Here is a 25,807-nt window from a genome sequence, read left to right on the forward strand (position 1 = left end):
ATCAGCAGAGCAGCAATCATAAGCTGCTCTGAGCTCTGCAGGCTGTGAGTTTGATTGCTTTCCCCTTTTCTCTGGAGGGTGGGAGAGTCAAATGAGCAGCCTGAATATTTATGCTGCTCCAGTCAATCCCTGAGAAGGTGTGCCCAGATGGTGGTTGGGAAGTGTATAATCAGTTTTGAGCCTCAGAAAGCAGGGTGCTTCCCCAGGAGGAGAGGTTCCCAGCCAGAATGGCTGCTGCCCTTCCTGACAGTTCAGCTGAAGATCGAGGTTCCAGCTGTGCATTAATGGGGGGCCTTTCCTGCTGCTAATTCCTTGAGACCTGGAAGTGGGGTTTCACTGAGATTCCGGTCTGGAGGCTTTACTGAGAAACTGCCTAGAGCAGGGGTGTCAAACTCAATTTCATTGTGGGCCGCATCAGCATTAAGATTGCCCTCAAAAGGACTGGTTGTACCTGTAAGATTAGAAGTCCAGCGCATCCCCACGCCTTTTCATTAGATGTCAAGGGCCACCCCACCATCAGAAGTTGAGTCCATCACTATCCCTTACATCACAGTGCACCCCCCTTTCCTTATGCTGCTGCTGGGAAGAAGCTGGATGCATTGCTTGAAAGCAGAAAGTAAGGGTCTGGAGTAGGACCAGAAGAGGGCTGGAGCTCTCCTGCAGCTGTAGGAGAGGTGCAAGGGCCACATGTAATGGTCTAGAGGGCCTTGGGCCTTGTGTTTGACACCTGTGGTCTAGAGGGAGACATCCAAGTCCCAGGAACACTGTGAGCACAGACCTGAAAGATGGATCCTATTGACTGTTGCTGCTGTTAACCCCTGCTGAACTAAATTTAAGGACTGTGTTATGAAGTAGCTTCAAAAAAGGAAGTGTCCTCACATTCCTCTTCAATGTACTTTAGTATACAACAGCTTTTTTAGGCACCATTTAAGTTAATCTGCAATAAACCTTTACAAAAAGGCAACCCATAGACTGTTTTCTGAGCCAAAGGAGTGAATGTTGCTGTTTGCCTGGCTGCCACTGCACTTGTAAGCAGGTGCTTGTGGGGTGGCATTGAATCACTGGCGGTGCGTCTATAGAGGGCGCTGGAGCACCGCCCCCTCTGGCTCTCGCACCGCCACTGATTACAATAACATAGATTCATGCATTGCATGAATCTATGTTATTGTTGCTGGCCGCTGGTCTATTCAGAGCGCCTTGAGCGCCGGCCACCTGAATAACGGTAGCTGGTTGGCTGTGCGGAAGTGCCTATCAGAGCCAGAGGCTCTGATAGGCACTGACACGCCTGTCAAGACTGACAGGCGTCTCAGCCAATCAGGTTCACCAGTTCTGGTTACCGTTAACCTGATTGGCTGAAGCGTCATCGAGGGCGGGAGAAGACATCGAGGGACGTGGAAGGAGGATGGCTGACTCCCAGAAAGGTAAGTGCCGGGCGGGGGGGGAAAGGAGCATTTTACAGGGCACAGCGGCGACAATGGGCACAGTGGCGACAATTGACACAGTGGCGACAATTAAAGGGCACAGTGACATCAATGGGCACAGTGGCGACAATGGGTACAGTGGTGACAATTAAAGGGCACAGTGGGGACAATTGGCACAGTGGCATCAATGGGCACAGTGGCGACAATGGGCACAGTGGCGACAATGGGCACAGTGGCGACAATTAAAGGGCACAGTGGTGACAATTGGCACAGTGGCGACAATTGATGGGCACAGTGGCTGCGTTTGATGGCATGGCACAGTGGTGACAATTGATGGCACAGTGGCTGTGTTTGATGGCATGGCACAGTGACTGCGTTTGATGGCATGGCACAGTGGTGAAAATTGATGGCACAGTGGCTGTGTTTGATGGCATGGCACAGTGGCTGCGTTTGATGGCATGGCACAGTGACTGCATTTGATGTCATGGCACAGTGGTGACAATTGATGGTACAGTGGCTGCATTTGAAGGGCACAGTGAGGCTGCAATTTTTTTCTTTTTTTTTTTTATCATTTGCGCCCCCCCAAAAATGTTGAGCACCAGCCGCCACTGCATTGAATGTTTTGCCATTGTTGTATTAATTGTACTGTGCAGCTATGTAGTTATTTCAGGTTGTCCAGGATGGGAAGGGGTTAACTGTGTCTAGACTCTTTCCTGAGTCCTGCCCCCTGCTGTAAGCCACTTATTACCAGGGGAGGGCTCAGAGCATGCTCACTTTTCCACATGGAATTTACAGAGGAAGAACTGCTGCAACATGTATTCCTACTGGAGCACGTGGCTCTCTTCTGGGTCACTCTGCTGGGATTCTGCCTGGACTAGGATCCTACAATCACTAGATACATGCTGAATAGACTTTGCTTCTCTGTACAGCCTGCATTAAGGGCTGGATATTGTTTCTTGTGTACTGTGCTGTTGAACTGTGTTTGACAAATTTTCAGTAAAGCTGTTAACTGTTTCATGTCTGGTCTGAAGTTATTCGAGGGGTGCATGGTGATACATGGCTTGTCAGAAGAACAGGGCCTGTAAAGCACACATGTGGTATAAAGCAAGGCCACTAAAAAGGGTTAAATTGGCAGAGGAGTTGGAGAGCAGTTGTCATGGGTAACCAAGGGCTGGTGAGAAGTGTATAGCAGCCGGTCTTCGTGAGTGGTACCTGGCGATGGTGACAGGTCCTTCCATTAGCGAGCGTGGTAAAGGTTCAGGTTGCCTCCCTAGCGGTCAGTTCCTACAAAGTAAATGGGAGCGAACCTGCGGTATGGAGACCCCATATACTTAGCCACATGGTACGGGAGAGTGTAAAGAGTTAATATTGAGCATGCAGAGCTAGTGCTCTATGAGATCCCATTCTGTCACTGGGAATGAGGTGGCAGAGGTCTTTTTGTTAAATGGTGACGCAGGAGCAACCATGGAGACTTGGGAACCAAGGTAAGATGGAGGTTAGTATCTATTACTGGCCTGGCCAGTGACGTCATCATGTCTGCGGGTAATTGCAGCAGTGCTCTGTAAGCCCAGTCTCTCTATTGTTAATGTGTGTTTTATTCTTTTATTAAACTATATTGAATTATACAGTATCACAAGGTGTGGTCTGGCTTTTTTTCATTGCTCTGTGTTTGGGATGAGCGAGTTCCTTACATGGCCCTAGAGGAGTATTGTTGATTATGGTCGTGTGAGGGTTCAGAAGCCTCTGAAGCTGTTGCCCCCTGAGGCAGCCTATGGACTGCATAGCTGTTCTCTGAGGTCTCACCCTACAGGATTTGGTCTGGAGAAGGATTGTCTCCCTCTCTGTGGTGTATCCAGAGGAAGCTGGAAATTGTGCAGCTGTCCTGGGGACTTGTGAGTACTGACCCTAAAGCCTCGTACACACGACCGAGGAACTTGACGGGCGAAACACATCGTTTTCCTCGTCGAGTTCCTTGTTAGGCTGTCAAGGAACTCGACAAGCCAATTTTCTCCATTCCCGTCAAGGAAATAGAGAACATGCTCTCTTTTTGGCTCGTTTTTCTTTTCTCGACAGTTTCCTCGACGAAAAATGTACACACGACCGGTTTCCTCTGCAAAAAAATATCTCCCAGCAAGTTTTTTGCTGGTTTTTGCAGAGAAACTCGGTCGTGTGTACAAGGCCTGAGTTGTGATCCTACCAGGAAACCATGAATCAGATTGAGACAGAAATGCAGTAAAAAACGCACCTTTTAATATAATGGTAAAAATGGTACAGATCAGTAAACATGGTCAAAATATAAGCCAAGGATCAGTAACCAAAGCAGGTAGTCAGACAGGCCAGTAATCAGGAAACCAGAGATCAGCGTACTTGGAGGCATAAGAACAGGATCAGGAAGCAGAAGGGAAATTCGCCAGGCAAAGTCTTTCACAGGAACACAGCAGAGATTCTCTAGATATGTTGACCAAGGCGAAGGCAGGAAAAGAATGAACAAAGTAGTTTAAATAGCCAGAAGGGGCTGGCTGTAGGCGGGATTGACAAGCAGATGATGATAACCAGATGAGCCACTGAGGGATCAATGATTGCTATCAATTATCCGGCAGCGGAGGAGCCTGAGCACAGAGAAGGAAGCTGCTAAAAGCCCAGCCCTGACAGATCCCTGGTGACCGTGTGCTTTTGGAATGTAAGTGCCAGGGGTAGCTATAAACTGAGACAGCACTCATAGGGTGTCAGAGTACTAGCCATTCCCCTGTGTCCGGAGCAGAATCTCCGAATGGGGAAAACTGGCCTGCTTTTACTGTGCAGCACTTTAGAGTATCCCATGCCCTATTCCCCCTCCTGTCTTCAAGCAATATATATCAAAAAGCCATCCCCTAGGGCCTAGGCTGTGGTAGGCCTGCAGGGGTAGCGCTGCACACATTTTAATATATCGGCATTGTTTTGCTTTATTCTTTGAATGAACTATTAATTATTTATATTTGCATATGTATTGTGCTTATTCTGACATTTAACTGTCTTTGCACCAGTGAATATTATTTTAAAGGGATAGTACACCTATTTTTAGTTTATTATTATGTTTTGATCCTGTATTCGGGCATTTAGTGTGCTGCTTTCCCAGGCTGAGTATAATAAGGGGATTATTTACAAAAGGCAAATCCACAAAAGTCGCTGTAAATCTGAGTGGTAGATCTGAAATGAGGGGAAGCTCTGCTGATTTGATCATCCAATCATGTACAAGCTAAAATGCTGTTTTTCATTTTCCCTGCATGTCCCCCTTGGATCTACAGCGACTGCACTTCCAAGTGCACTTTCACTTTGCACTTAGTGCCATTGCGTTCAGGAGAGGAGCTTTTGGGTATAAAAACCGCCAAAAGTGGTGCATTTAGCAAATATATTCTTTTCAATGGCCGGCAAAAAAAACAAATCTGGCCAATTAAATAAATAAATGTCCATAAACTCTCCTAAACTGGTTTGAAAACAAAATGCAACGTAGGTGAGTTTGAACACTGATTTTCTCCTGTCAGGAGAAACTGCATCTACAATAAACCAGTGTGCATGAGGCTTAAATGTTTGAATGAGGGCCATTGTCTTTCAACTGCTTTCAACTTTCAACTGCATTAAATAATAATAGGCATTTAAATCTATTATCAATTACATTTTAAGAATATTTTTTTAGCTACAGCCATGTACTTTCTTTGTGTGCAATGCAATATTAAATAAAAAAAAAGTAAAAACAATAAAAAAAACTAAGTTTAGCTGGAGTACAGCATAGTAATTTTTTTTCCCAAAGCTGTCCTTAACCACCAGACTATTTTGTTGCTAAAGGACCAGGCCCCCTTTTGCGATTCGGCACTGCGTTGCTTAAACTGACAATTGCGCGGTCGTGCAACGTGGCTCCCAAACAAAATTGGGGTCCTTTTTTCCCCACAAATAGAGCTTTCTTTTGGTGGTATTTGATCACCTATGCGGTTTTTATTTTTTGCGCTGTAAACAAAAATAGAGCGACGATTTTGAACTGTTTGCTATAATAAATATCCCCCAAAAATATATAAAAAAAATAAAAAATTCCCTCAGTTTAGTCCGATACGTATTCTTCTACACATTTTTGGTAATAAAAATCGCAATAAGCGTTTATTGATTGGTTTGCGCAAAAATTATAGCATCTACAAAATAAGGGATATTTTTATGGCATTTTTATAATGATTTTTTTTTACTAGTAATGGCGGCGATCTGCGATTTTTATTGTGACTGCGACATTATGGCGGACACATCGGACACTTATGACACTATTTTGGGACCATTGGCATTTTTACAGCGATCAGTGCTATAAAAATGCACTGCTTACTGTGAAAATGACACTGGCAGTGAAGGGGTTAACCTGTAGGGGGTGCTGAAGGGGTTAAGTGTGACCCAAGGGAGTGATTCTTACTGTGTGGGGGCGTGGCTTGGCTTGTGAGGTCACTGATCGTCGTTCCCTATGACAGGGAACAGACGATCAGTGACACTCTCACTAGGAAGAACAGAGAAAGGTTTGTTTACACTTACCTCTCCTCGTTCTTCAGCTCTGTGACCCGATCGCGGGACACCGGCGGCGATCGGGTCCGCAGGTCCCGCGGGCGCGGTCACGGAGCTCACGACCGGGCGCGCGCGACCCATGGCTGGGCTCTTAAATGGGACATACCTGTACGTGCTTATGCCCAGCCGTGTCGCTCTGCCGACATATATCGTCATTAGGCGGTCCTTAAGTGGTTAAAGTATAATTAAAGGCAAAGATTTTTTTTTATTTGGATAGAGTGGAAAGAGATTAAAATTCCTGACAGTTTTTCTTGCTGTCTGTACCCTTATTATGGAGTTCCCATTCTCTATTTGTCATCAAAAGTAAATGTAAAAGAACAGGAATAGAGGGGAATTCTTCCTTTTGGGGACACTAGTTCTAGTGATCCTGGGGACAACCAGGAATATCATAACTTTGGAAGGATCCTGTTTTGGCTATGGGAAAGGAAGCAAAAGGAAATCTCCCAGATGGGAAACAGCTGGCAAAAAACTGACAGTGAGGTTAAATCTTCCCTTATTGTATATGAAAAAAAAAGGTTTTACCTTTGGTTCTACTTTAAGGTCCATGAACACTGAATATTCTGTAGGTGACCTCAGTCATGAAAAGATGGAGCTACCACTGTGTGTCAGCAATGTGATACAGTTACTGTAACTGTGTTGACATCAATAACCATTATAGTGTTCACTGTTCACTGGATCACAAAATCACTGAAGACACTGGGGTGCACAGGGATCACAAAATCACTGAAGACACTGGGGTGCACAGGGATCACAGAATCTCTGAAGACACTGGGGTGCACAGGGATCACAGAATCACTGAAGACACTGGGGGGCACAGGGATCACAGAATCACTGAAGACACTGGGGTGCACAGGGATCACAGAATCACTGAAGACACTGGGGTGCACAGGGATCACAAAATCACTGAAGACAGTGGGGTGCACAGGGATCACAGAATCACTGAAGACACTGGGGTGCACAGGGATCACAGAATCACTGAAGACACTGGGGTGCACAGGGATCACAAAATCACTGAAGACACTGGGGTGCACAGGGATCACAGAATCACTGAAGACACTGGGGTGCACAGGGATCACAGAATCACTGAAGACACTGGGGTGCACAGGGATCACAGAATCACTGAAGACACTGGGGTGCACAGGGATCACAAAATCACTGAAGACACTGGGGTGCACAGGAATCACAGAATCACTGAAGACACTGGGGTGCACAGAGGTCACAAAATCACTGAAGACACTGGGGTGCACAGGGATCACAGAATCACTGAAGACACTGGGGTGGACAGGGATCACAGAATCACTGAAGACACTGGGGTGCACACGGGCATTGGGTCACTGTAACAGGGAAGCTTGGCTTAGGTGTAGAGACACATTGTTTGAATGCCAGGCATTTAAAGTCAGCACCAAGGGTTGATGCTCTGGGTAAAACCTTAAAGTGTTGGTGGCTGTATGCCACAGGGAAGACCTGGCTCTGGGATGAAGGAAAGCTAAGTGTGACATACATTTTCACTGGTTAGCATTGCCCTGTAGCGTTGAGGTCCAGGTTATCTTGTTTTCTCCCACGGTCCAAAAAACTTTACTTAAGATAACATGCCCTTGTGCATGTAATTTTGTGTCAGCAAGCGGCTCATGGAGCAGAAATAGATATCACTGTACTCTGCATTGCATGCTGTGATATGTTAGTGCAAATATTAAACAAGCCTTTTCAGAGAGTGGAAAAAAGCCTGAAGCATTTTACCCTATTAGATAATGCAATAGCCATAATGTGTTTGCTTTTTGCATTAGTCTTTTTACAGACAAATTTAAGTGGTTCTAAAGGCTCAAGGTTTTTTACCTTCATGCATTCTATGCATGGAGGTACAAAACTTTCTGCGTGCAGCAACCTCCTCTAATACTTACCTGAGTCCCATTGCTATCCAGCGATGAGCACGAGAGCCTTAGCTCTCCAGGGATTCTCCCTCCTTATTGGCTGAGACCACAGCCAGTGAACCAATAAGGAGAGAAATGGTGCGGCGCCAAGCCATGGCTCTGTGTGTGAATGGAGATGCATGGGAGCGAGCCTACTTGGGAGCCCCAAGAGCAACCTGCTGGGGGCACTTGGCAGGAGAAAGGGGCCAGGAATGCTGGTGGGGGGACCTGAGAAGAGGAGGATTGGGGCTGCTCTGTGCAAAACTGCACAGAGCAGGTAAGTATGACATGTTTATTATAAAAACAAAAACAAAAAAAAATTGCCTTTAATATCACTTTAGATATACAGTATGTGTATATATTTTATGGCATACAACTGTATGCTAAATAGGTACGTTGTAAAACAAACTTGATATTTATTTTAAGAAAGCTTAAAATGAAATGTGAGAAGCAGTGCATGATGTAACCAGTAAAACATTAAGTATTATACCTTAAAAAATATTGCACGCAGTGACATAAACCAAAAGAAAACAATTCCTTGGCCAGGATTCCCTTTATTTTCTATCATCATCCGGGGCTAGTTGCAAGAACCCCCAGTGCAAAAGGTAAAGGGGCGTTAATAGCAAATTTAACCCTAGGAATTGGGGGGTGTGAAGTTTCTTTTTCACTGAAGCCTCGTACACACGACCGAGTTTCTCTGCAAAAACCAGCAAGAAACTTGCTGGGAGATATTTTTTTGCCGAGAAAACAGGTCGTGTGTACATTTTCGTTGAGGAAACTGTTGAGAAACTCGACGAGCCAAAAAGAGAGCAAGTTCTCTATTTCCTTGACGGAATGGAGAAAATTGGCTTGTCGAGTTTCTCGACAGCCTAACAAGGAACTCGACGAGGAAAACGATGTGTTTCGCCCGTCGAGTTCCTCGGTCGTGTGTACGAGGCTTAAAGGTAATCTCTAATTACAAATTATTTCATCATATGGTATGCCAAGAGGGAATTGGCTAGATGTGTTACAGATTTACTTTAGGCAATGAAGAATAACTAAAAACTCTGTATTATTTTTTACAGCTTAATGTCAGTCAACATGTTTTTTTTTTTTGGTTTAGGTAACAAATAGAGGGTTAGAACCAGTTGGGTTGTTATTCCTGGCAGCTATATTTGAAAAATGTCCCCAGAGTTTTGTGTTAAAGAAAGCATAGGAAGAGAGAAGGAGCTCACCAAAGCTCAAAACAATAAGAACCAGAGGATCTAACCCCTCCCATGTCTGGAGAGATTCTGCTTATTTCCTGTCCCAGTAACCATACCCATTGACGAAAAATCTCCTCAATAAATATACAAAAGAGGTCTTAGTTGCAACTAAGTGGAGTTGAAACCTATCATCATTTTTTCAATCTCAGGTAGGCAGTCTTCTCTCTTCATTATACTTAAAGACTGCTTTAGCTGTGAAATAGTCACAGGATACTGATTTAAGACAAGGCTTGTTGGTGATAATCCCTTTTTTGTAGCTTCTTCCTCAATTTGTTTGACAATACTGATAGTTGCTTTCCCGAGCAACTCTGCCAACCACCGCCAATCGTGTCCTGTTGGATGCATCTCATCCAGAAGATGGCAAAGTTTTTCTAATGTTGAACCTTCAATAAAACGTGTGTAGCAATTCCATCCAAGATGGCGTAAAATTCTTGTGTCATGCTGTGGAAACAAGATTTCCCATGTTCGAATATTACTACCACAAAGGGAACCATTGTTTATTTCAGCATTCAGGATCTCCTCGAAACGATATCCTTTGATTTCTCTAGTTATGCCAGGTTGCATTGATAATTGATGTTCCTTGTCACAATTTGCACATGATGCCTCAGTTATATCACGTAGCTCGATAGGACAAAGGTACAACTTTTCATAGCTTTGATCCCACCCATTCCTAAGAAGAGTCTCTACTTCTTTTTCTATCTTCTCCAAGAGATTGTAACAGTCACCGTCTTTGTCTTTGTCTCCCCAGCATCCAATTAAGTATAAAGATCTCTTGTCTTCTGAGACCTCAATTCTAACCTGAGCCTCTGTGACTAAAGCCTCGTACACACGGCCGAGGAACTCGACGTGCCAAACACATCGAGTTCCTCGGCCAGTTCAGCACTGAAGCCGCCGAGGAGCTCGGCGGGACGAGAGCTCCCATAGAACAACGAGGAAATAGAGAACATGTTCTCTATTTCCTCGTCGAGCTCCTCGTCGGCTTCCTCGGCTGAAAGTGTACACACGACCAGTTTCCTCGGCAGAATTCAGCCAGAAACTCGGTCGGAAGCTGAATTCTGCCGAGGAAACTGGTCGTGTGTACGGGGCTTAACAGCGCTCCTTCCTTCCACAGTTTGCATTTGTCTTTTCCAAATATGCGAATAAGTTGAATCTGAAGTCTACCGACAAAGAAATGACTAAAAAATATCCTGCTGTCATTTCTCCAGCGATATACTACCCCTCGCAAATTTTCCCACCTTCGTCTCTGAAGTCCCCCTCGTTTCAACCAAGCTGGCACAACATAATCCCCTTCTGTTGTTCTTAAAAGGAGTTCCAATGTCTCCAGCAACTCCAAAGCAGCCTCAGCATCGCCTTCGCCATCATTCAAGCTAAGGGCTCCAACCACCTCCTCAAAACACCATAACTGTTTGTCTGTTCCGGATGCTGGGCTCAAAGCAAAATTGCCAAATCTAGCAAAGATTTTCTGTAGGAGCCAGTTCATGTCCAAGATAATCACACCAGATGGCACTGGAGAGGTAAAGTCACAATAGACTGATGAGATTATTCTTGAAGGACCGTACTGAGGCAAGTACAACAACTGTTAAAAAAAAAGAGAACACAGATCAAGCCACAACTCAGAAATTTAAAAAAGATATTGGGGTTTATTTACTAAAGCTGGAGAGTGCAAAATCTGTCTCACTTCTGCATAGAAACCAATCAGCTTCCAGGTTTTATTACCAAACCCTAACTGAACCAGCTAAGGTTAGAAGCTGATTGGCTACCATGCACAGCTGCACCAGATTCTGAGTGCTCTGGCTTTAGTATTGTTCTTATAACATTGTTCTTATAACAGTCTCCAACAACTTGTTCTTTTATACGGCGTTATCTCTTTTCCTTGCTGTTATCCTAAAAATTGCAATCCCCTCAACTGTGACTCCTCTAATATCCACATCACCCTTCTCTGCAACCATTGTTCCCCAGATTATTATTTTTGTTTACCACACTCCAATTCAGTGTACTTCATCTTTGTTCTTGTTCTCTCCTCTATCCAGTAGTGTATTTAGGTTTTGTGCTGCCCTAGGCCTGACTAAACTCGTGCACCCCCTAATTTAAATATGACCTACCCCTTCCTGTCAAGGTCACACCCCTTTCTGTTTAAGACCCGCCCTGAAAATTTTGCGTGAGGACACTAGTTCTTAGGGCCTGGGGGGGTCATTGGATTCCCTTAATTTGCATAGATTTCCTCTTACTTCCTGTTTGGCTATGAGGCAGGAAGTGAAGGGAAATCACTGCAATGGGACAGGGATGGTAAAAAATAAACTGACAAGATAAACCCTCCCTTACTCTATTCAAAATGAAAAAAAAAAGTGTTGCCTATAGTTCTACTTTAAGCACAAATTTCTGATAATTTTATGGAGAGGATTTAAGAAAATATAACCATGCCAATGGTGCAGCAGAAAACACATAGCACAGTGAGGAAGGTTTGTGGTCCAGGATGATAGGACAGTCAAAATTAGAAGCAGCTTGCGTTACACTAACAGTGTATTGCAAGCCGGCGGGGACTCTTTCCGTGCTGCCTCCCTGCAAAGTGCTGCCCTAGGCCTGGGCCGTGTTGGCCTATGCCAGGATACAGCGTTGCCTCCATCCCTTAGCATGTTTCCTCTGCCATTCTTATAGACCCGACTCTCCTTCTCGGCACCCTCTAGTCCTCCTACGAATCTGAATATTTTTTTTTTTTAGTTCTTTACTTAATACTTCTGTGTCCGCTATGCTCTTTTCATATTTGTGTTTTGTTCTTCAATACCTCTTTCTGTTTCTCCCTAATGTTTTCTCAAATGCCCATTATCTGTGATCTCTGTTTGGCCTAGACTTCTCACACCTTCTCTTTTTATCTCACGTACAAATAGGCAGTGTCTTCTGAGCTAGACTACCGGTTCACGAGGCTGTTGTCGCAGACACATATATTCGTTTTAAGTGAGCTCCTCAGTGTGCAGGAGAAACCAGCCTGGTGGCCTGAGATTGTATATTAACAACACCTTCACCCTACTGGATAGTAATAAGAAAATAATCTGGGATTTAGCACCATCTATTCACTCCCTCAAGCTCCCAGGCTTCCCCCCTTGCTGCTATAGAACTAGACTTCTAGTTCTAGAGCTATCAAAGTCTGATGTTTCATTATACTGTGCCTGTACATGGGAGATACAGGGCAAAGAGCCAGTTCACCTCACAGGAGGGAATGAGGGAAATGAGTTATGAGGGAAAACCTAATGCTCATCTTGCTTCCCCACTCTGCAGCACTCATATAATGAATAGTCAAGTTAAAAGCCCTGATTGCTTGCTTGCTGTCACGTGGCATGGGTATAGAAATAAAACAACAGTTAAAGTATATAAACTTGGAACGAAAATTAAAATATTATTGACTCACAACCTGTAGAGTTTCCCTACTTGTTACAGAAAAAAACCCTCTGAAGCTTCCCTTAGTTATAATGTGATTATAGAGAAATCTGTACACACTCCCAAATTTCTGCTGTTTATGAACAGGTACACATTTAGTAGTAGTAGTAGTATTATCTAACAACCCTTGACACTGATGTCACTAGTATATATGGCAATCATAATCTACATTTTAACAAATATTTAACAAAACAAGAAACAAGTATTTTCTGTAGGTGATATATTAGTTATAACATTTTATGTTCACAGCCGTCATAATTCTAAATACCTCAGAGATGTTGTGAAGATATTCCACGGCAGTCAGTAAAGTAGGAGGGCAGACTGGCTGGCATCCCCTTGCTGCAAGCCATTGTGTAATACTCTCAATAAATTTTTGCCAGCGCTGGAAGCGAACCTACAAAGTAAATATGAAATGGGTTTAACTAGCAATCTTTAAAATTTGACCCCACACAGCATGTTTGTAAATGGCATTTAAAAAAAATGGTCCCCCACAGGTTCATGTTATAATTTGCTAGCATGCATGGCTGAGCCGCAATGGCTAAACTCCTGCGCATGCACAGAGTAGTCACGACCATGGCACTGCTCTCTCAATGGATAGCATGCCATCCATTGAGCACAGGGCGCATGTGCCGGTGATGTCACCAGCTGCTACACATGTAAAAATTTCCTAAATGGTGCAAGTTTAGGAGATATTTATGGTACCTACAACTAAGCATTTTTATAGTCTAACCTGTAAGTACAGGATAAAAAGCGAAATTTACTAACGCTTTAATAGGCCCTTTCTGTAGTCCATCCCAGTGGTTTAGAAGAACATGTCATTTAGTACCACGTCACTTACAGTGGTAAGCTAAAAGAAAACAAACGGATGGATGAAAAAGCGGACATACGGTCCGCACGTCTGAAAGGGCCCTTAAAGGATCACTAAAGGAAATTTATTTTTTTAGCTAAATAGCTTCCTTTACCTTACTGCAGTACTGGTTTCATGTCCTTATTGTTCGTTTTTGCTTTGAAGTGGCTGTAATTCTGCTGTGATCTCCACACTTCCTGGTTGTCTTTTTCCTTATAACTATCGTACTGGGAGCTTTTCACTGTAGGTCTAAGCTGTCATTACTGTGTGTCTAAAACTTAACAGAACCAATCAGATTCATTTTAAAAACAAAACACTGCCCTGGATTTGTTTGTTTTTGTTCCGTGTGTCTCTCTAGTTCACAGGAACATGAAAACTGTTTAAAAGTGAAACTAACCTGCAGGCACATTATATGATTGATTTGTATCTATTTGTAATCATTTTTAAAAGGAATCAGTTAACTTTTATGTGTCTATACCCTGTAAACAGTCATTTCAGCAAAAAAAAAAAAAATTCCTTTAGTGACCCTTTAAGGTTGTTTTTTTTTTTACATAAATACAAACAACCAAACAAAACATTTGACATTTTAAAACAAAAGGGCACAAGTTTCAAGAGTAGTATGACTTTTCTCACAAACTGTATAGAACTGTTTGCATACTTTGGTGAGTGGAACAGTAAGCTAAGTCAATAAAACACGTTAACATAAAGGTCAATGTCTATCGGTTATAAGTAATGTATACATCATACAGTCCTGATAAAAAGTTTCCAAGTAGAGTTTCAACATGCAACAAGAAAAAAATGAGAGTGAGACAAAACATTTTTTGAGCATTCAATTAATTGAAAATAACAAAAAAAGCTGATCAAAAGTTTAGGACCACATACATGCCTTTAAATGGCCAAATCTGTGCAAAGATGTGGATTCATTGTCATTTTCTGTTAGGTAGTTACACGTTGTGATGGCAAAGGCAAAAAAACTCTCCCTTTTTGAACGTGGTCGGGTTGCTGAACTGCATAAGCAGGGTCTCTCATCAAGACACTGGACAATCCTCGACCCAAATTTAGACCCTTACTGGTGCTGACTGCAGCCCCATAACCATCAGACGGCATCTGAGACTGAAGGGCTTCAAAAACAAAAAACGTCTTCAAAAACCTTGTCTCCTTGAACGCCACAGAACTGCTCGTTTGGACTTTGCAAGAGAGCACCAAACATGGGACATTCAAAGGTGGAAGAAAGTTTTATTCTCTGATGAGAAAAAATTTAACCTTGATGGTCCCGATGGTTTCCAACGTTACTGGCATGACAAGCAGATCCCACCTGAGATGTTTTCTACGCGCCACAGTGGAGGGGGCGCCATAATGGTCAGGGGCGTCAAACGGCCGCTGGCTATGTCCAGATGTTGCAGAGAGCATTCCTCATGACTGAGGGCCCTCGTCTGTGTGGTAACGACTGGGTTTTTCAACAGGACAACGCTACAGTACACAATGCCCGCAGGACAAGGGACTTCTTCCAGGAGAATAACATCACTCTTTTGGCCCATCCTGCGTGTTCCCCTGATCTAAATCCAATTGAGAACCTTTGGGGATGGATGGCAAGGGAAGTTTACAAAAATGGACAACAGTTCCAGACAGTAGATGGCCTTCGTGCGGCTGTCTTCACCACTTGGAGAAATGTTCCCACTCACCTCATGGAAACACTTGCATCAAGCATGCCGAAACAAATTTTTGAAGTGATCAACAATAACGGCAGAGCTACTCATTACTGAGTTCATGTTTGGAAGTTGGATTTCTGTTTTGGGGGGGTTTAGGTTTTTTTTGGAGGTGTGGTCCTAAACTTTTGATCAGCTGAATAACAGCCTGTTTCAGTTTATTCCTTATTTTCAATGAATTGAATGCTCAAAAAATGTTTTGTCTCACTCTCATTTCTTATTGTTGCATGTTGAAGCTCTACTTGGAACCTTGTTAAGATCCAACAATGTAAAATAAGATTTTTTGCCATTTTTCAAGTGTTCTTAAACTTTTGATCAGGACTGCATATGTAGGACAAAGTGTTCTTGCTGTTAATAGCAAGGTATACAGCGAGCATCAATAAATGTAGCCCTCCTTCACAATCTGGACATACCAACTGTTACTGTATCTTGGATTTGCCTACATAAGTATGCCTTAAATACCATTAAAGGCCTTGCAGAATTTGCATAGAGACAGGGGTTATTGGAGCTAACCTTGGTACCTGTAACGGGGGTCTCATAGTTTATTAAATTTAAGGGGGATACCTCAGGATTTTAGGAATTCGGACATGAGGTATAAATAGTTCTTCATCAAGAAAACACAGAACTAGCCTGGATAGAAAGTGTGTGAAGAAGCTGGAGGTATTGAAAAAAGCTGGGATGAGGGATACCAAACTCATCCTGTAAATCTTTAAAGGATTTAAGACGATCATTAGAGTATAATTGTTGGAGAAAAAGTATACCTTGATTATACCAACTTGTAAATCCCTGCAGCTTTCCAAGCTTCTCCAGCCCCCCCCCCCCCTCACAAATTGGAATGCATTCTAGAAATACCAACATATCCCATAATCCTGCGCATTTCATTCTAACCCTTAGGCCTTGTACACACGACCGAGTAACTCAACACAATCCATCAAGAAACTTGGTGGGAGAGCTTTTTTGCCAAGGAAACGGGTCATGTGTACGTTTTTCATCGAGGAAACCGGCGAGGAACTTGACGAGGAAAAAAGAGAACAAGTTCTCTTTTTCCCTATACGGGAGTCTTAATTTCCTAGTCGTGTTCCTCGTCGGGCTGGTTTTCGACGAGAAACACGATGGTGTGTATGCTAAGAAACCCTTGCATGCTCAGAATAAAGTATGAGACGGGAGTAAAAGTAGCGTTTGTAATGGAGATAACACATTTTTCACGCTGTAACAGACTGAAAAGTGCAAATCGTCTCCGACCAAACTTTTACTTAACACGCAGTAACATGAGATTAGCAAAAGCAGCCCCAAGGGTTGTGCCAGTGGAATCAAACTTCCCCTGCCATTGTATGTGTTGTACGTCACCGCGTTTGAGAACGAGGAGATTTTGTCTTGACAGTGTGTACGCAAAGCAAGCTTGTCGAGTTCCTCGACAAGCCTAACAAGGAACTCGTCGAGGAAAACGATGTGTCTTTTCCGACGAGTTCCTCAGTCGTGTGTACAAGGCCTTTGCCTTCGTGAGTAGACTAGGATATTGGCATCTAGTCCTAAACCCACCTGCCTCCAATTGCTCTAACAAGTGATATTTAGTAGATCTGGATAACATTGCTTGAATGGGATTGTGGGTGTCCATATTCCCCAACCCAAAAAGTGTTGCAGCTGGGATGCTAAAAAAATAAAGTCTAGCCGAGGGGACAGCCATTACACCACCTTCTTTAGGCAATTGCAAAATGGGTAGACAAATTCTCAGTTGCTTCCCCTTCCAAATCTGCACTGGGAATAGAACGAGTTTTCTCACATCCCTTACACAAATTAGTGGGAAATATAAAAAAGACTTTATGAAAAAAAAGTGGTGGTTTCCTTTAGCATATATGATGTGCATTAACTAGATTGGATAAAAAAGGACACTAATTAGTCCAGGCTCAGCAAGAAGAGACATCGCCAGACACAGCGGAGGTCGGAGGTTCCGACCCGGGTCCTGATGTTACAGAGTGACTATCCATTACGTGTGTAGATAAAATATCATAAAGCATATCATCACTTACCCTCTGCAGGCCCAGATACTCCATGACAAGCTGACATATTTTAGGCTTAGGTTCCTGGCATTAAACACAAAAGTAGACAGTTATTCATAACTTCATAAGTACTAATAAACTGGAGATATAATTCCACATACAATATCTCTTGTGAAAATGTAGAATCTAAATTTCAATTCTAAATATAATGAAGACATTACATCTCTTACATGACTGACAGGGCCAGCGCTAGCATAAGGCGACTTAGGCAGCTGCCTTAGGACGCAAGGATGGGGGGAATCTGAATCCTCAGCCACTTGCTGGGGTTTCAGATTTTTTTTTTTTCAGCTATAGTCCTCCATAAAGCAGGTTGTGCTCCTTCTCTGTGTGGCAGAGATGTGCAGGGAATGAGCGAGGCAGAACTTGGGGAGAGAACTTGAACCTGTAATACAGTGGGGTATGGAGCAGCTATAAAAAGGTACCCCTTTACACCTCCGGCCAGCAGGCCATGCTATACAGTGGTGTAGGAGGGGCGTTTGACCCTAGTAGGCACCGGCTTTAGTACACAAGTAAGTCGCTTGGCTTGTAAAATTGCCTGTGTCTACCTGGGTTAGATGCCCCTCCCCCTCCACTGTATAGTGTTACCTGCTGGAGTTATATGTGGAGGATGGGGGAGAGATATATGTGTACAAGTGGGTAGAGGTGTGTTAGCGGTGCTGGGGGTATGGAAGTGTACTAAAAGAGACAGAGGATTTTAAGGGGTTGCAGAGGTTTACAATGGGTATGGAAGTCTGCTGGGGTTGTAGAGGCCTGCTGGAAATTAACAAAGGCTTGCTGGGGGTGCAGAAGTGTGCGTGAAGGTGAAGAGGTGTGCAGAGGGTGCAAAGCCTTGCTGGGGGCACACAGGTGTACTTGGGGATACAGAGGATTCTGAATAGTGCAGAGATGTGAGGGGGGTATGGAAGTGTACTGGGGCTGTGTATTGGTGTGCAAGGGGGTGAAGAGATGTGCGGGGGGGTTAGGTTTCAGCAAAAATTATCCATTAATTCTCAGAGAAGCCATGACCTGAAAAAAATATAGGAGGTCGCCATTAAATATGACTGTCTCTAAATATGCTGGCTATCTTAATAATCTCAATAGTTTTAATATTCTCTATACTGACAAGGAACGTGGACAAGGAGTATGCAGAACAGGAGTTCTGAACTTCTCTGCCGTTCTTATCTGCATACTTCTGACAAGTTAATGACTCAGAAAACTCTGGATCCAACGGGCATTTTTAGCAGGAGGCCAGAAATAGCGGCTTTCATATTTGTCTTAGTACCAGTTTCTTGTTAAATTTGTTAAAGAACAAAAGGTACAGCCAAATAATTTTCCAAACATACAGTATATCTTATGTGAACATCACTTTATCATTGCCTGAAGCATTTGTTTGCCTTCCTTTGGCGCAACTGGCTTTTTTTCCCAATCTTAGAACACAAGCAAGATTTTTAGACTTGATAGTAAAAGTAATATAAAGCCAGTGCACACTGATAGTCCTTAAAGGGGTTGTAAAGGTAAAAAAAAAATTCCCTAAACAGCTTCCTTTACCTTAGTGCAGTCCTCCTTCACTTACCTCATCCTTTGATTTTACTTTTAAATGTCTTTATTTCTTCTGAGAAATCCTCACCTGTTCTTCTGTCTGTAACTCCACACAGTAATGCAAGGCTTTCTCCCTGGTTTGGAGTGTCGTGCTTAACCCCTCCCTTGAGGGTGGAGGGGTGAGCAGGAGAGTCAGGATGATCTCTACGTTGCAGATAGGGAAAGGAGCTGTGTGTTAGTGGGCGTCGTGACTCTTCTGCTCGCCCCCTCCACCCTCAAGGGAGGGGGTGAGCATGACACTCCACACCAGGGAGAAAGCAAAATTGAAGGATGAGGTAAGTGAAGGAGGACTGCACTAAGGTAAAGGAAGCTATTTAGGGAAAACCTTTTTTACCTGTACAACCCCTTTAAACTAAAGATTACAAACTGTAACTAATGTAAACTTCCAGGTTACCAAGTTAGAGGATTTGCTTTCTCAACCAAGTCAGAGTAAATTAATCTCTATGTAGTGCTACCCCCTCAGGAGCCGCTGATTAGATTTGGGATCGGCATAATTATGTTACCTCTGTGATGTATCTAGGGATGATGATAATCGTGAGAAGCAATAACGTAATGTCCAGATAGCAGGGTGACGTTTTCTATGCTTTATTACTGGTCCAACACGACCAACAATCCAACTGAGGTAGATAGGAGTAGGTTGGTGAAAGGAGAACATGCAGATTCAGGCCTATGGATAAACGGAAGCAGTCCTGCTTCTAATAGCAACTCATACTTCGTCGCCACTTCAGCCGAAGTGGGTAAAGTGCCCCTGGACAGGTCCCTCTCACAGGCCTGGCAGCCAGAGCGTCACTTAGAACTTCTGGGAAGGAACAAGTCTCTGCCACAGACTTGGCTCTAATAGGATTAGGATTTAGTGATGAGACCTCTGCCACAGGTCTAGTACTTGAAAGCATGGATAGTAGAGCGAATCCTCCCAGTCTACAATTTGCCTGAATCTCCCTCAGGTAGACTTCTTAGGTTTGGGGTCACCGACTGACAGTGTGCAGCATACAACCTGTCAGTGTCCGGTCACCCAGATCCCCGATGGTTCGTCTAAGCCCTATTGGATCACCTACCTCCGGGTTCACCTCAGACCGACTCCCCACCGAACAGCACAACTCGCTTGGGATCTTCTCGATAAGGGATAGGGAACCCAGTAAGTCACTGGGGCCCCATTGCAGCATCTGTTGCTCCGGGCCATGAGGGCCCAGAGTCAGGAACTCCATGTAACACGTGCGCCCTGGCCTGGTAGGCCATATCGCCGGGGCCCGTGATGTGCGCAAACCCTAAAGGTGGGTGCAGCACCTGTAACCAGGAACCCGCGAAGAGCCCCGCCAAATGGCGTCAGCCACAGAAATACCCTCCCCCAGCATTCCCCGCGAGAGAAAAAACACTCTTCTAAATGGCTGCTGGAGAAAGGCGCCTCCGCCTGGACCCCTCTGGCGCCACCTGCCATCCAGAGATGGAACTACATCTCTGGAGCACAGAATGACCCACAGGACAGTCCAGAACTGGCAACAGCTGAATTTAACAAATCAAATTGGATGAGAGCAAATAACTCTCTCATCCCCCAACTAAATTTGACATAGCACCTGTACTGAAAAGTACACAGGCGCTACATCTACATACTATCCCTCACTACTTCAGTACAAAACTAAAAGGCTTACGCAAACTAAGTCTCACTGGAAACAAGATATACCTGAAATATCAGATGACAACTGGCAGGAAATTTTCCCCTCGCAGGTATCCACGGTCATCTCCTCCAGCGATAAGTGTATCTATGTGAAGTTCCTACTTAGTGCGTACACTCAATATATTCTATTCAAAATGGGTAAACAAACCCCAACCTCCTTTGCCTTAAATGCCCATCTGAAAATGTCACATTTTACTACATGGTCCAGGAATGCCCTGTTATATTACTTTCGGTTGGCTGATACAGACTTCAGGAGCTCCATCCTTCAAACACCTACGATATGCAACTCCTGTAGATGTCTGTTGGGGTATTTGGAGGACTTTGATTTACCTAACTGCATGAAACTCTTTAATGCCAAAAAGGCTTTACCGATTCATTAAAAATCACATGATCCTCCTACCTTAGCTCAATGGCTCAGAGCTGTTAACCTCATGTAATTCCTATGTATAAGTTAATATATGAGGCTCGAGAATGGCCAAAAAAAATGTGAAAAGCTCTGGTCTCCCTGTCTGGTGTCGCAACCCACGATACTGCTTGTTAAGTTGTATATAAGTGTATATATGAGTAGAAGTTTAGATGGTACCTAAACATTATATAGCTGATAAACATTTATGATGGGTTGATTTGTAATGATACATGTGATTGACTAATACTATAATGTAGGGTACTACAGCTTTAAATGGATAGGAGTTATGTAGTTCACAGACCGGACTGGTCTGGTGGTTGGATCCTGGGTTGCATTCCCTAGTAGGCACACAGCAGCCAGCCACACAACATTTGTATACTCAGAGACAGTAAACAGGCTGTGTGGCTCTTTCTTTTTTTTGGGGGGGGGGGGGGGGGGTAGAACTTGAATGGGGTAGGGGTGAGCTTGGGGATACTCCAGAAAACTATAGCACAGACAAAGAGGACTTTAATCTGAACCAGAACTTCAGGGTGATGTCCTCTGCCAATGATGTTGTAACACTGAGCAACAGGCAAACAGGAATCCTAATAGAGATGCAACCCTGAATGAAGAAAGTTGAAGCTAAAGATCTTTCAGAGGAGGTTAGGAAAGTCTCTAGATCCCATAGGCTGGTAGTCGCTGTTTCTCATTTCCAGGCAGCCATGTGCAGGGTCAGCAAATGTCAGTACTCCAGCAGCCTGTATCCTGGATCTGTGGTGGACTTTCATAAAAATACTCCAGGAAGGATAGGGCAGAGGTCCCCCAGCCAAGCTTTAGCTGGGACCGCACAAAAGTGCTGCAGTCCAAAGTGAAACCCCCAGGGATGCCACAGCCATGTGGCTGGGTCTTGCTCTTCCAGGAACAAGATCCCTTTACTTTAGGCCCAAGCCCATATATACCTCCCTCTACCCCCCGCTGGTTACCCACCCACGATGTCCTAGGATCCCATGGGATACAGGGGGAAGCAATTGAGCCCAAGCCAGTAAAGTCTAGAGCAGACCTGACTAATCATTAGGTGCTCTCCCTGGTTACAGAATTAAAAAAAATTAAATGCCACTGGCATCCACACTGCACCATTGAGCTGGATGGAAATCCGCTTGCATTGCATTTCAAATGCCCTTACTAATGATGGGCTGTCCCCAAGGTTAGTATGCTCTGAATGTATTCATTGCCACATACTGTAATTGGGGAGCTCAGATAGTTTAGATTTAGGGACCACACTTTGCAAAGGTGCGTTGCTGTGGCATGTTTTGCATACATTGGCATGTAGAGCTGAAACATAACGCAATAAAACAATATACATATAAAGAGAATGTATAGCCTGTCCAATGTTTTTTTTCTTTTATATCCAAGATCCACTTGATATAAATAATATTTTCAGTATGCGCAAATGTTTTTAAAATCTTTTTTTTCTGCATATAATTTTGTAATTATAGGTGTACATGGACGCAGTCATATTAGACCATTAGAGCCGGTTCACACTGGGGCGACTTGCGATCCGACTTCATGTCGCCTCAAGTCGTCCCAAGTCGCGCTGTAGAGAAAAACAATGGAAGTGAATGGGAGCGGTGTTAATACACACGACTCAAGGCGATCCGACTTCAGAAAAGGTTCCTGTACTACTTCAATCCGACTTGTAGGCGATTTGTACCCATTGATTTCAATGGAAGTCGCCTCAGAAGTCGGATCACTGTCTTAACTGAAGCGACTTTCCAGGAAGATAACATACATTTCTCAGGCAAACCTCTCCTGCCCCCCTCCCTCCCCCTCCCTCTCCCAGAGCTGATTGTTGTTTTATTGGCCACTGGAAAGTCTCCTGTCCTGGAGACGACTTCAAGTTGTGTTGTAAATCGCCCCAGATCGCCCTGTGGTTCATGTTCAAGTCGTGTCGGAGTCGCCTCTGAAAGTCGCGCTGGAAGTCGTGTCGCCCTAGTGTGAACCGACTCTTACATAGTTTCTGTTTACTACTTTTGGGTTGCTACAAAATAGTTGTGCTTTACAGCATCTTTTCACAATATAGGTCACTGAGACAGGTGATTTATTGAAAACAATTTGCTCCCTTTACAGCTGATATATTGTCTCAATTGCTGTTAACCTTGAACTCCAGGAAGATAAAAAACGGAAAGCAAACATTTTATATTGAAAAGCAGCCTATATATTATGCAATTTTCTTTCCTTTCACCATGGGTGGAAGGAAAAAAATATGCCTAAAGGAGTTGTAAAGTAAAAAAAAATTTCACCTTAATGCAATCTATGCATTAAGGTGAAAAAACATCTGATGCTGCCAAACCCCCTCCCCCCCCCCCGAGCCCCCGTTATACTTACCTGACCCCTCGAAAGTCCCGCATGGTCCCGAGATCCTCTTCGCCGATCAGCCTGGCCGTTGATTGGCTAGAGCGGATGGATTGAGAGCAGCGCAGCCATTGGCTGGTGCTGCTGTCAATCACATCCAGTGACGCGGCACGCTGAGGGGCGGGGCCGAGTGATACAGTGAGCTGCTATGGCCGCTCGCTGTATCACGGGAGCGCGCCCGCAATTACTCACCACCATGCAAGCTCTCGCATGACTGTGGTCAGTACTTGCGGGGAGGACCAGAGACAGAACCGCCGAGGGACCCCAGAAGACGTGGATCGGGGCCACTCTGTGCAAAACGAACTGCACAGTGGAGGTAAGTATAATATGTTTGTTATTTTAAAGGAATTTTTTTTTTCCTTTAACCAGTTCCCGACCCCCGCATGTACATATACGTCCACAATATGGCACGTACAGGCACATGGGCGTACACGTACGTCCTTGCCTATTAGCGGGTGGGGGGTCCGATCGGGACCCCCCCCGCTACATGCGGAGGTCGGGTCCGCTCGGGGAGCGATCCGGGACCACGGCGCGGCTATTTGTTTATAGCCGCTCCGTCGCGATCGCTCCCCGGAGCTGAAGAACGGGGAGAGCCGTATGTAAACACGGCTTCCCCGTCCTTCACTATGGCGGCGCATCGATCGCGTCATTCCCTTTATAGGGAAGACACGATCGATGACATCATTCCTACAGCCACACCCCCCTACAGTTGTAAACACATACTAGGTGCACCCTAACTCCTACAGCGCCACCTGTGGTTAACTCCCAAACTGCAACTGTCATTTTCACAATAAAGAATGCAATTTAAATGCATTTTTTGCTGTGAAAATGACAATGGTCCCAAAAATGTGTCAAAATTGTCCGAAGTGTCCGCCATAATGTCGCAGTTACAAAAAAAATTGCTGATCGCCGCCATTAGTAGTAAAAAAAAAAAAAATAATAAAAATGCAATAAAACTATCCCCTATTTTGTAAACACTATAAATTTTGCGCAAACCAATCGATAAACGCTTATTGCGATTTTTTTTTACTAAAAATAGGTAGAAGAATACGTATCGGCCTAAACTGAGGAAAAAAAATGTTTTTATATATGTTTTTGGGGGATATTTATTACAGCAAAAAGTAAAAAATATTGCATTTTTTTCAAAATTGTCGCTCTATTTTTGTTTATAGCGCAAAAACTAAAAACCGCAGATGTGATCAAATACCACCAAAAGAAAGCTCTATTTGTGGGGGGAAAAAGGACGCCAATTTTGTTTGGGAGCCACGTCGCACGACCGCACAATTGTCTGTTAAAGCGACGCAGTCCCGAACTGTAAAAACACCTTGGGTCTTTAGGCTGCATATTGGTCCGGGGCTTAACTGGTTAATAACCCTTTAAATCCTCCATCAACACAATCTGGGGGAATTGCTCTGTTAGCACTGGTAGGGAGCCTTCACCCCTGGCAGAACAGAATGATCCTTGCTGGCGACTATATCCAACAACCTGTTGTACTGAAGGTGATCGATGGATTGATTTCAGTACAACCAGCCTGCCCATGGATGGATCAAATCTCAGCCAGTCCCTGCTGAACCGGACAAGATTCAATCCATCTATATGGCCAGCTTAAAAGTCACGCAATGTCAGAAAAAGTCAATGTTCATTAAATTACATTATCCACTCTCTTTAACCAGTTCCCTACCGAGCCATAGTAATATGACGTCGGCAGGAACTTTGTCTCCCTCCAGGTGGACGTCATATGACGTCCTGGGATTTCCCGGCCACTATGTGTAAACACACAGATCCACCTCCTGTCAGAGGTGAGGAGACCGATGTGTGTTCCCAGTACAGAGGAACACACATCGGTCTCCTCCCCTTGTGAGTCCCCTCCCCTACAGTAAGAATCACTCCCAGGTTACATATTTAACCCCTTCCCCGCCCCCTAGTGTTAACCCCTTCCCTGCCAGTCACATTTACACAGTAACCGGTGCAGTTTTATAGCACTACTCGCTGTATAAATGTGAATGGTCCCAAAAATGTGTCAAAAGTGTCCGATGTGTCCGCTGTAATGTCACGGTCACAATAAAAAAAATCGCAGATCGCCGCCATTACTAGTAAAAAAAAAAAAAATGCAATAAAACTATCCCCTATTTTGTAGATGCTATAACTTTTGCGCAAACCACTCAATATACGCTTATTGCGATTTTTTTTTACCAAAAATATGTAGAATACATATTGGCCTAAACTGAGGGAAAAAAAAATTGTAAAAAAAATGTGATATTTATTAAATCAAAAAGTAAAAAATATTGTGTTTTTTTTTTTTTAAATTGTCGCTCTTCTTTTGATTATAGCGCAAAAAATAAAAACCGCAGAGGTGATCAAATACCACCGAACGAAAGCTCTATTTGTGGGGAAAAAAAACCATAAAGATTTCATTTGGGTACAGTGTTGCATGACCGCGCAATTGTCATTCAAAATGCGACAGCGCTGAAAACAAAAAAATGGTCTGGTCAGGAAGGGGGTGAAAATGCCCTGTATGGAAGTGGTTAAATATATAACTAAACTTGAAACTATATACATACATAAATGCAAATG

At 43.9% G+C, this 25,807-nt stretch overlaps 1 protein-coding gene across 2 annotated transcripts in view; it reads right to left on the minus strand.

Moving 5' to 3' along the window:
- Positions 1-8,927: 8,927 nt before the first annotated feature.
- LOC120931588 (death-associated protein kinase 1-like) overlaps positions 8,928-25,807 on the minus strand; it is a 63,768-nt gene continuing 46,888 nt past the window's right edge. For both annotated transcript variants that reach the window (XM_040343174.1, XM_040343175.1), the window contains 4 exons: positions 17,157-17,210; positions 12,845-12,970; positions 10,231-10,720; positions 8,928-9,956 (listed from right to left, as the gene is read on the minus strand). In XM_040343174.1, coding sequence (XP_040199108.1) covers positions 9,253-9,956; positions 10,231-10,720; positions 12,845-12,970; positions 17,157-17,210 — 1,374 coding nt within the window. In that variant the 3' untranslated portion in view covers positions 8,928-9,252. The remainder of the gene's footprint in view (positions 9,957-10,230; positions 10,721-12,844; positions 12,971-17,156; positions 17,211-25,807) is intronic.

This window comes from Rana temporaria, chromosome 3 (assembly GCF_905171775.1).
Source record: "Rana temporaria chromosome 3, aRanTem1.1, whole genome shotgun sequence".
In the NCBI taxonomy this organism is placed as follows: Eukaryota; Metazoa; Chordata; class Amphibia; order Anura; family Ranidae; genus Rana; species Rana temporaria.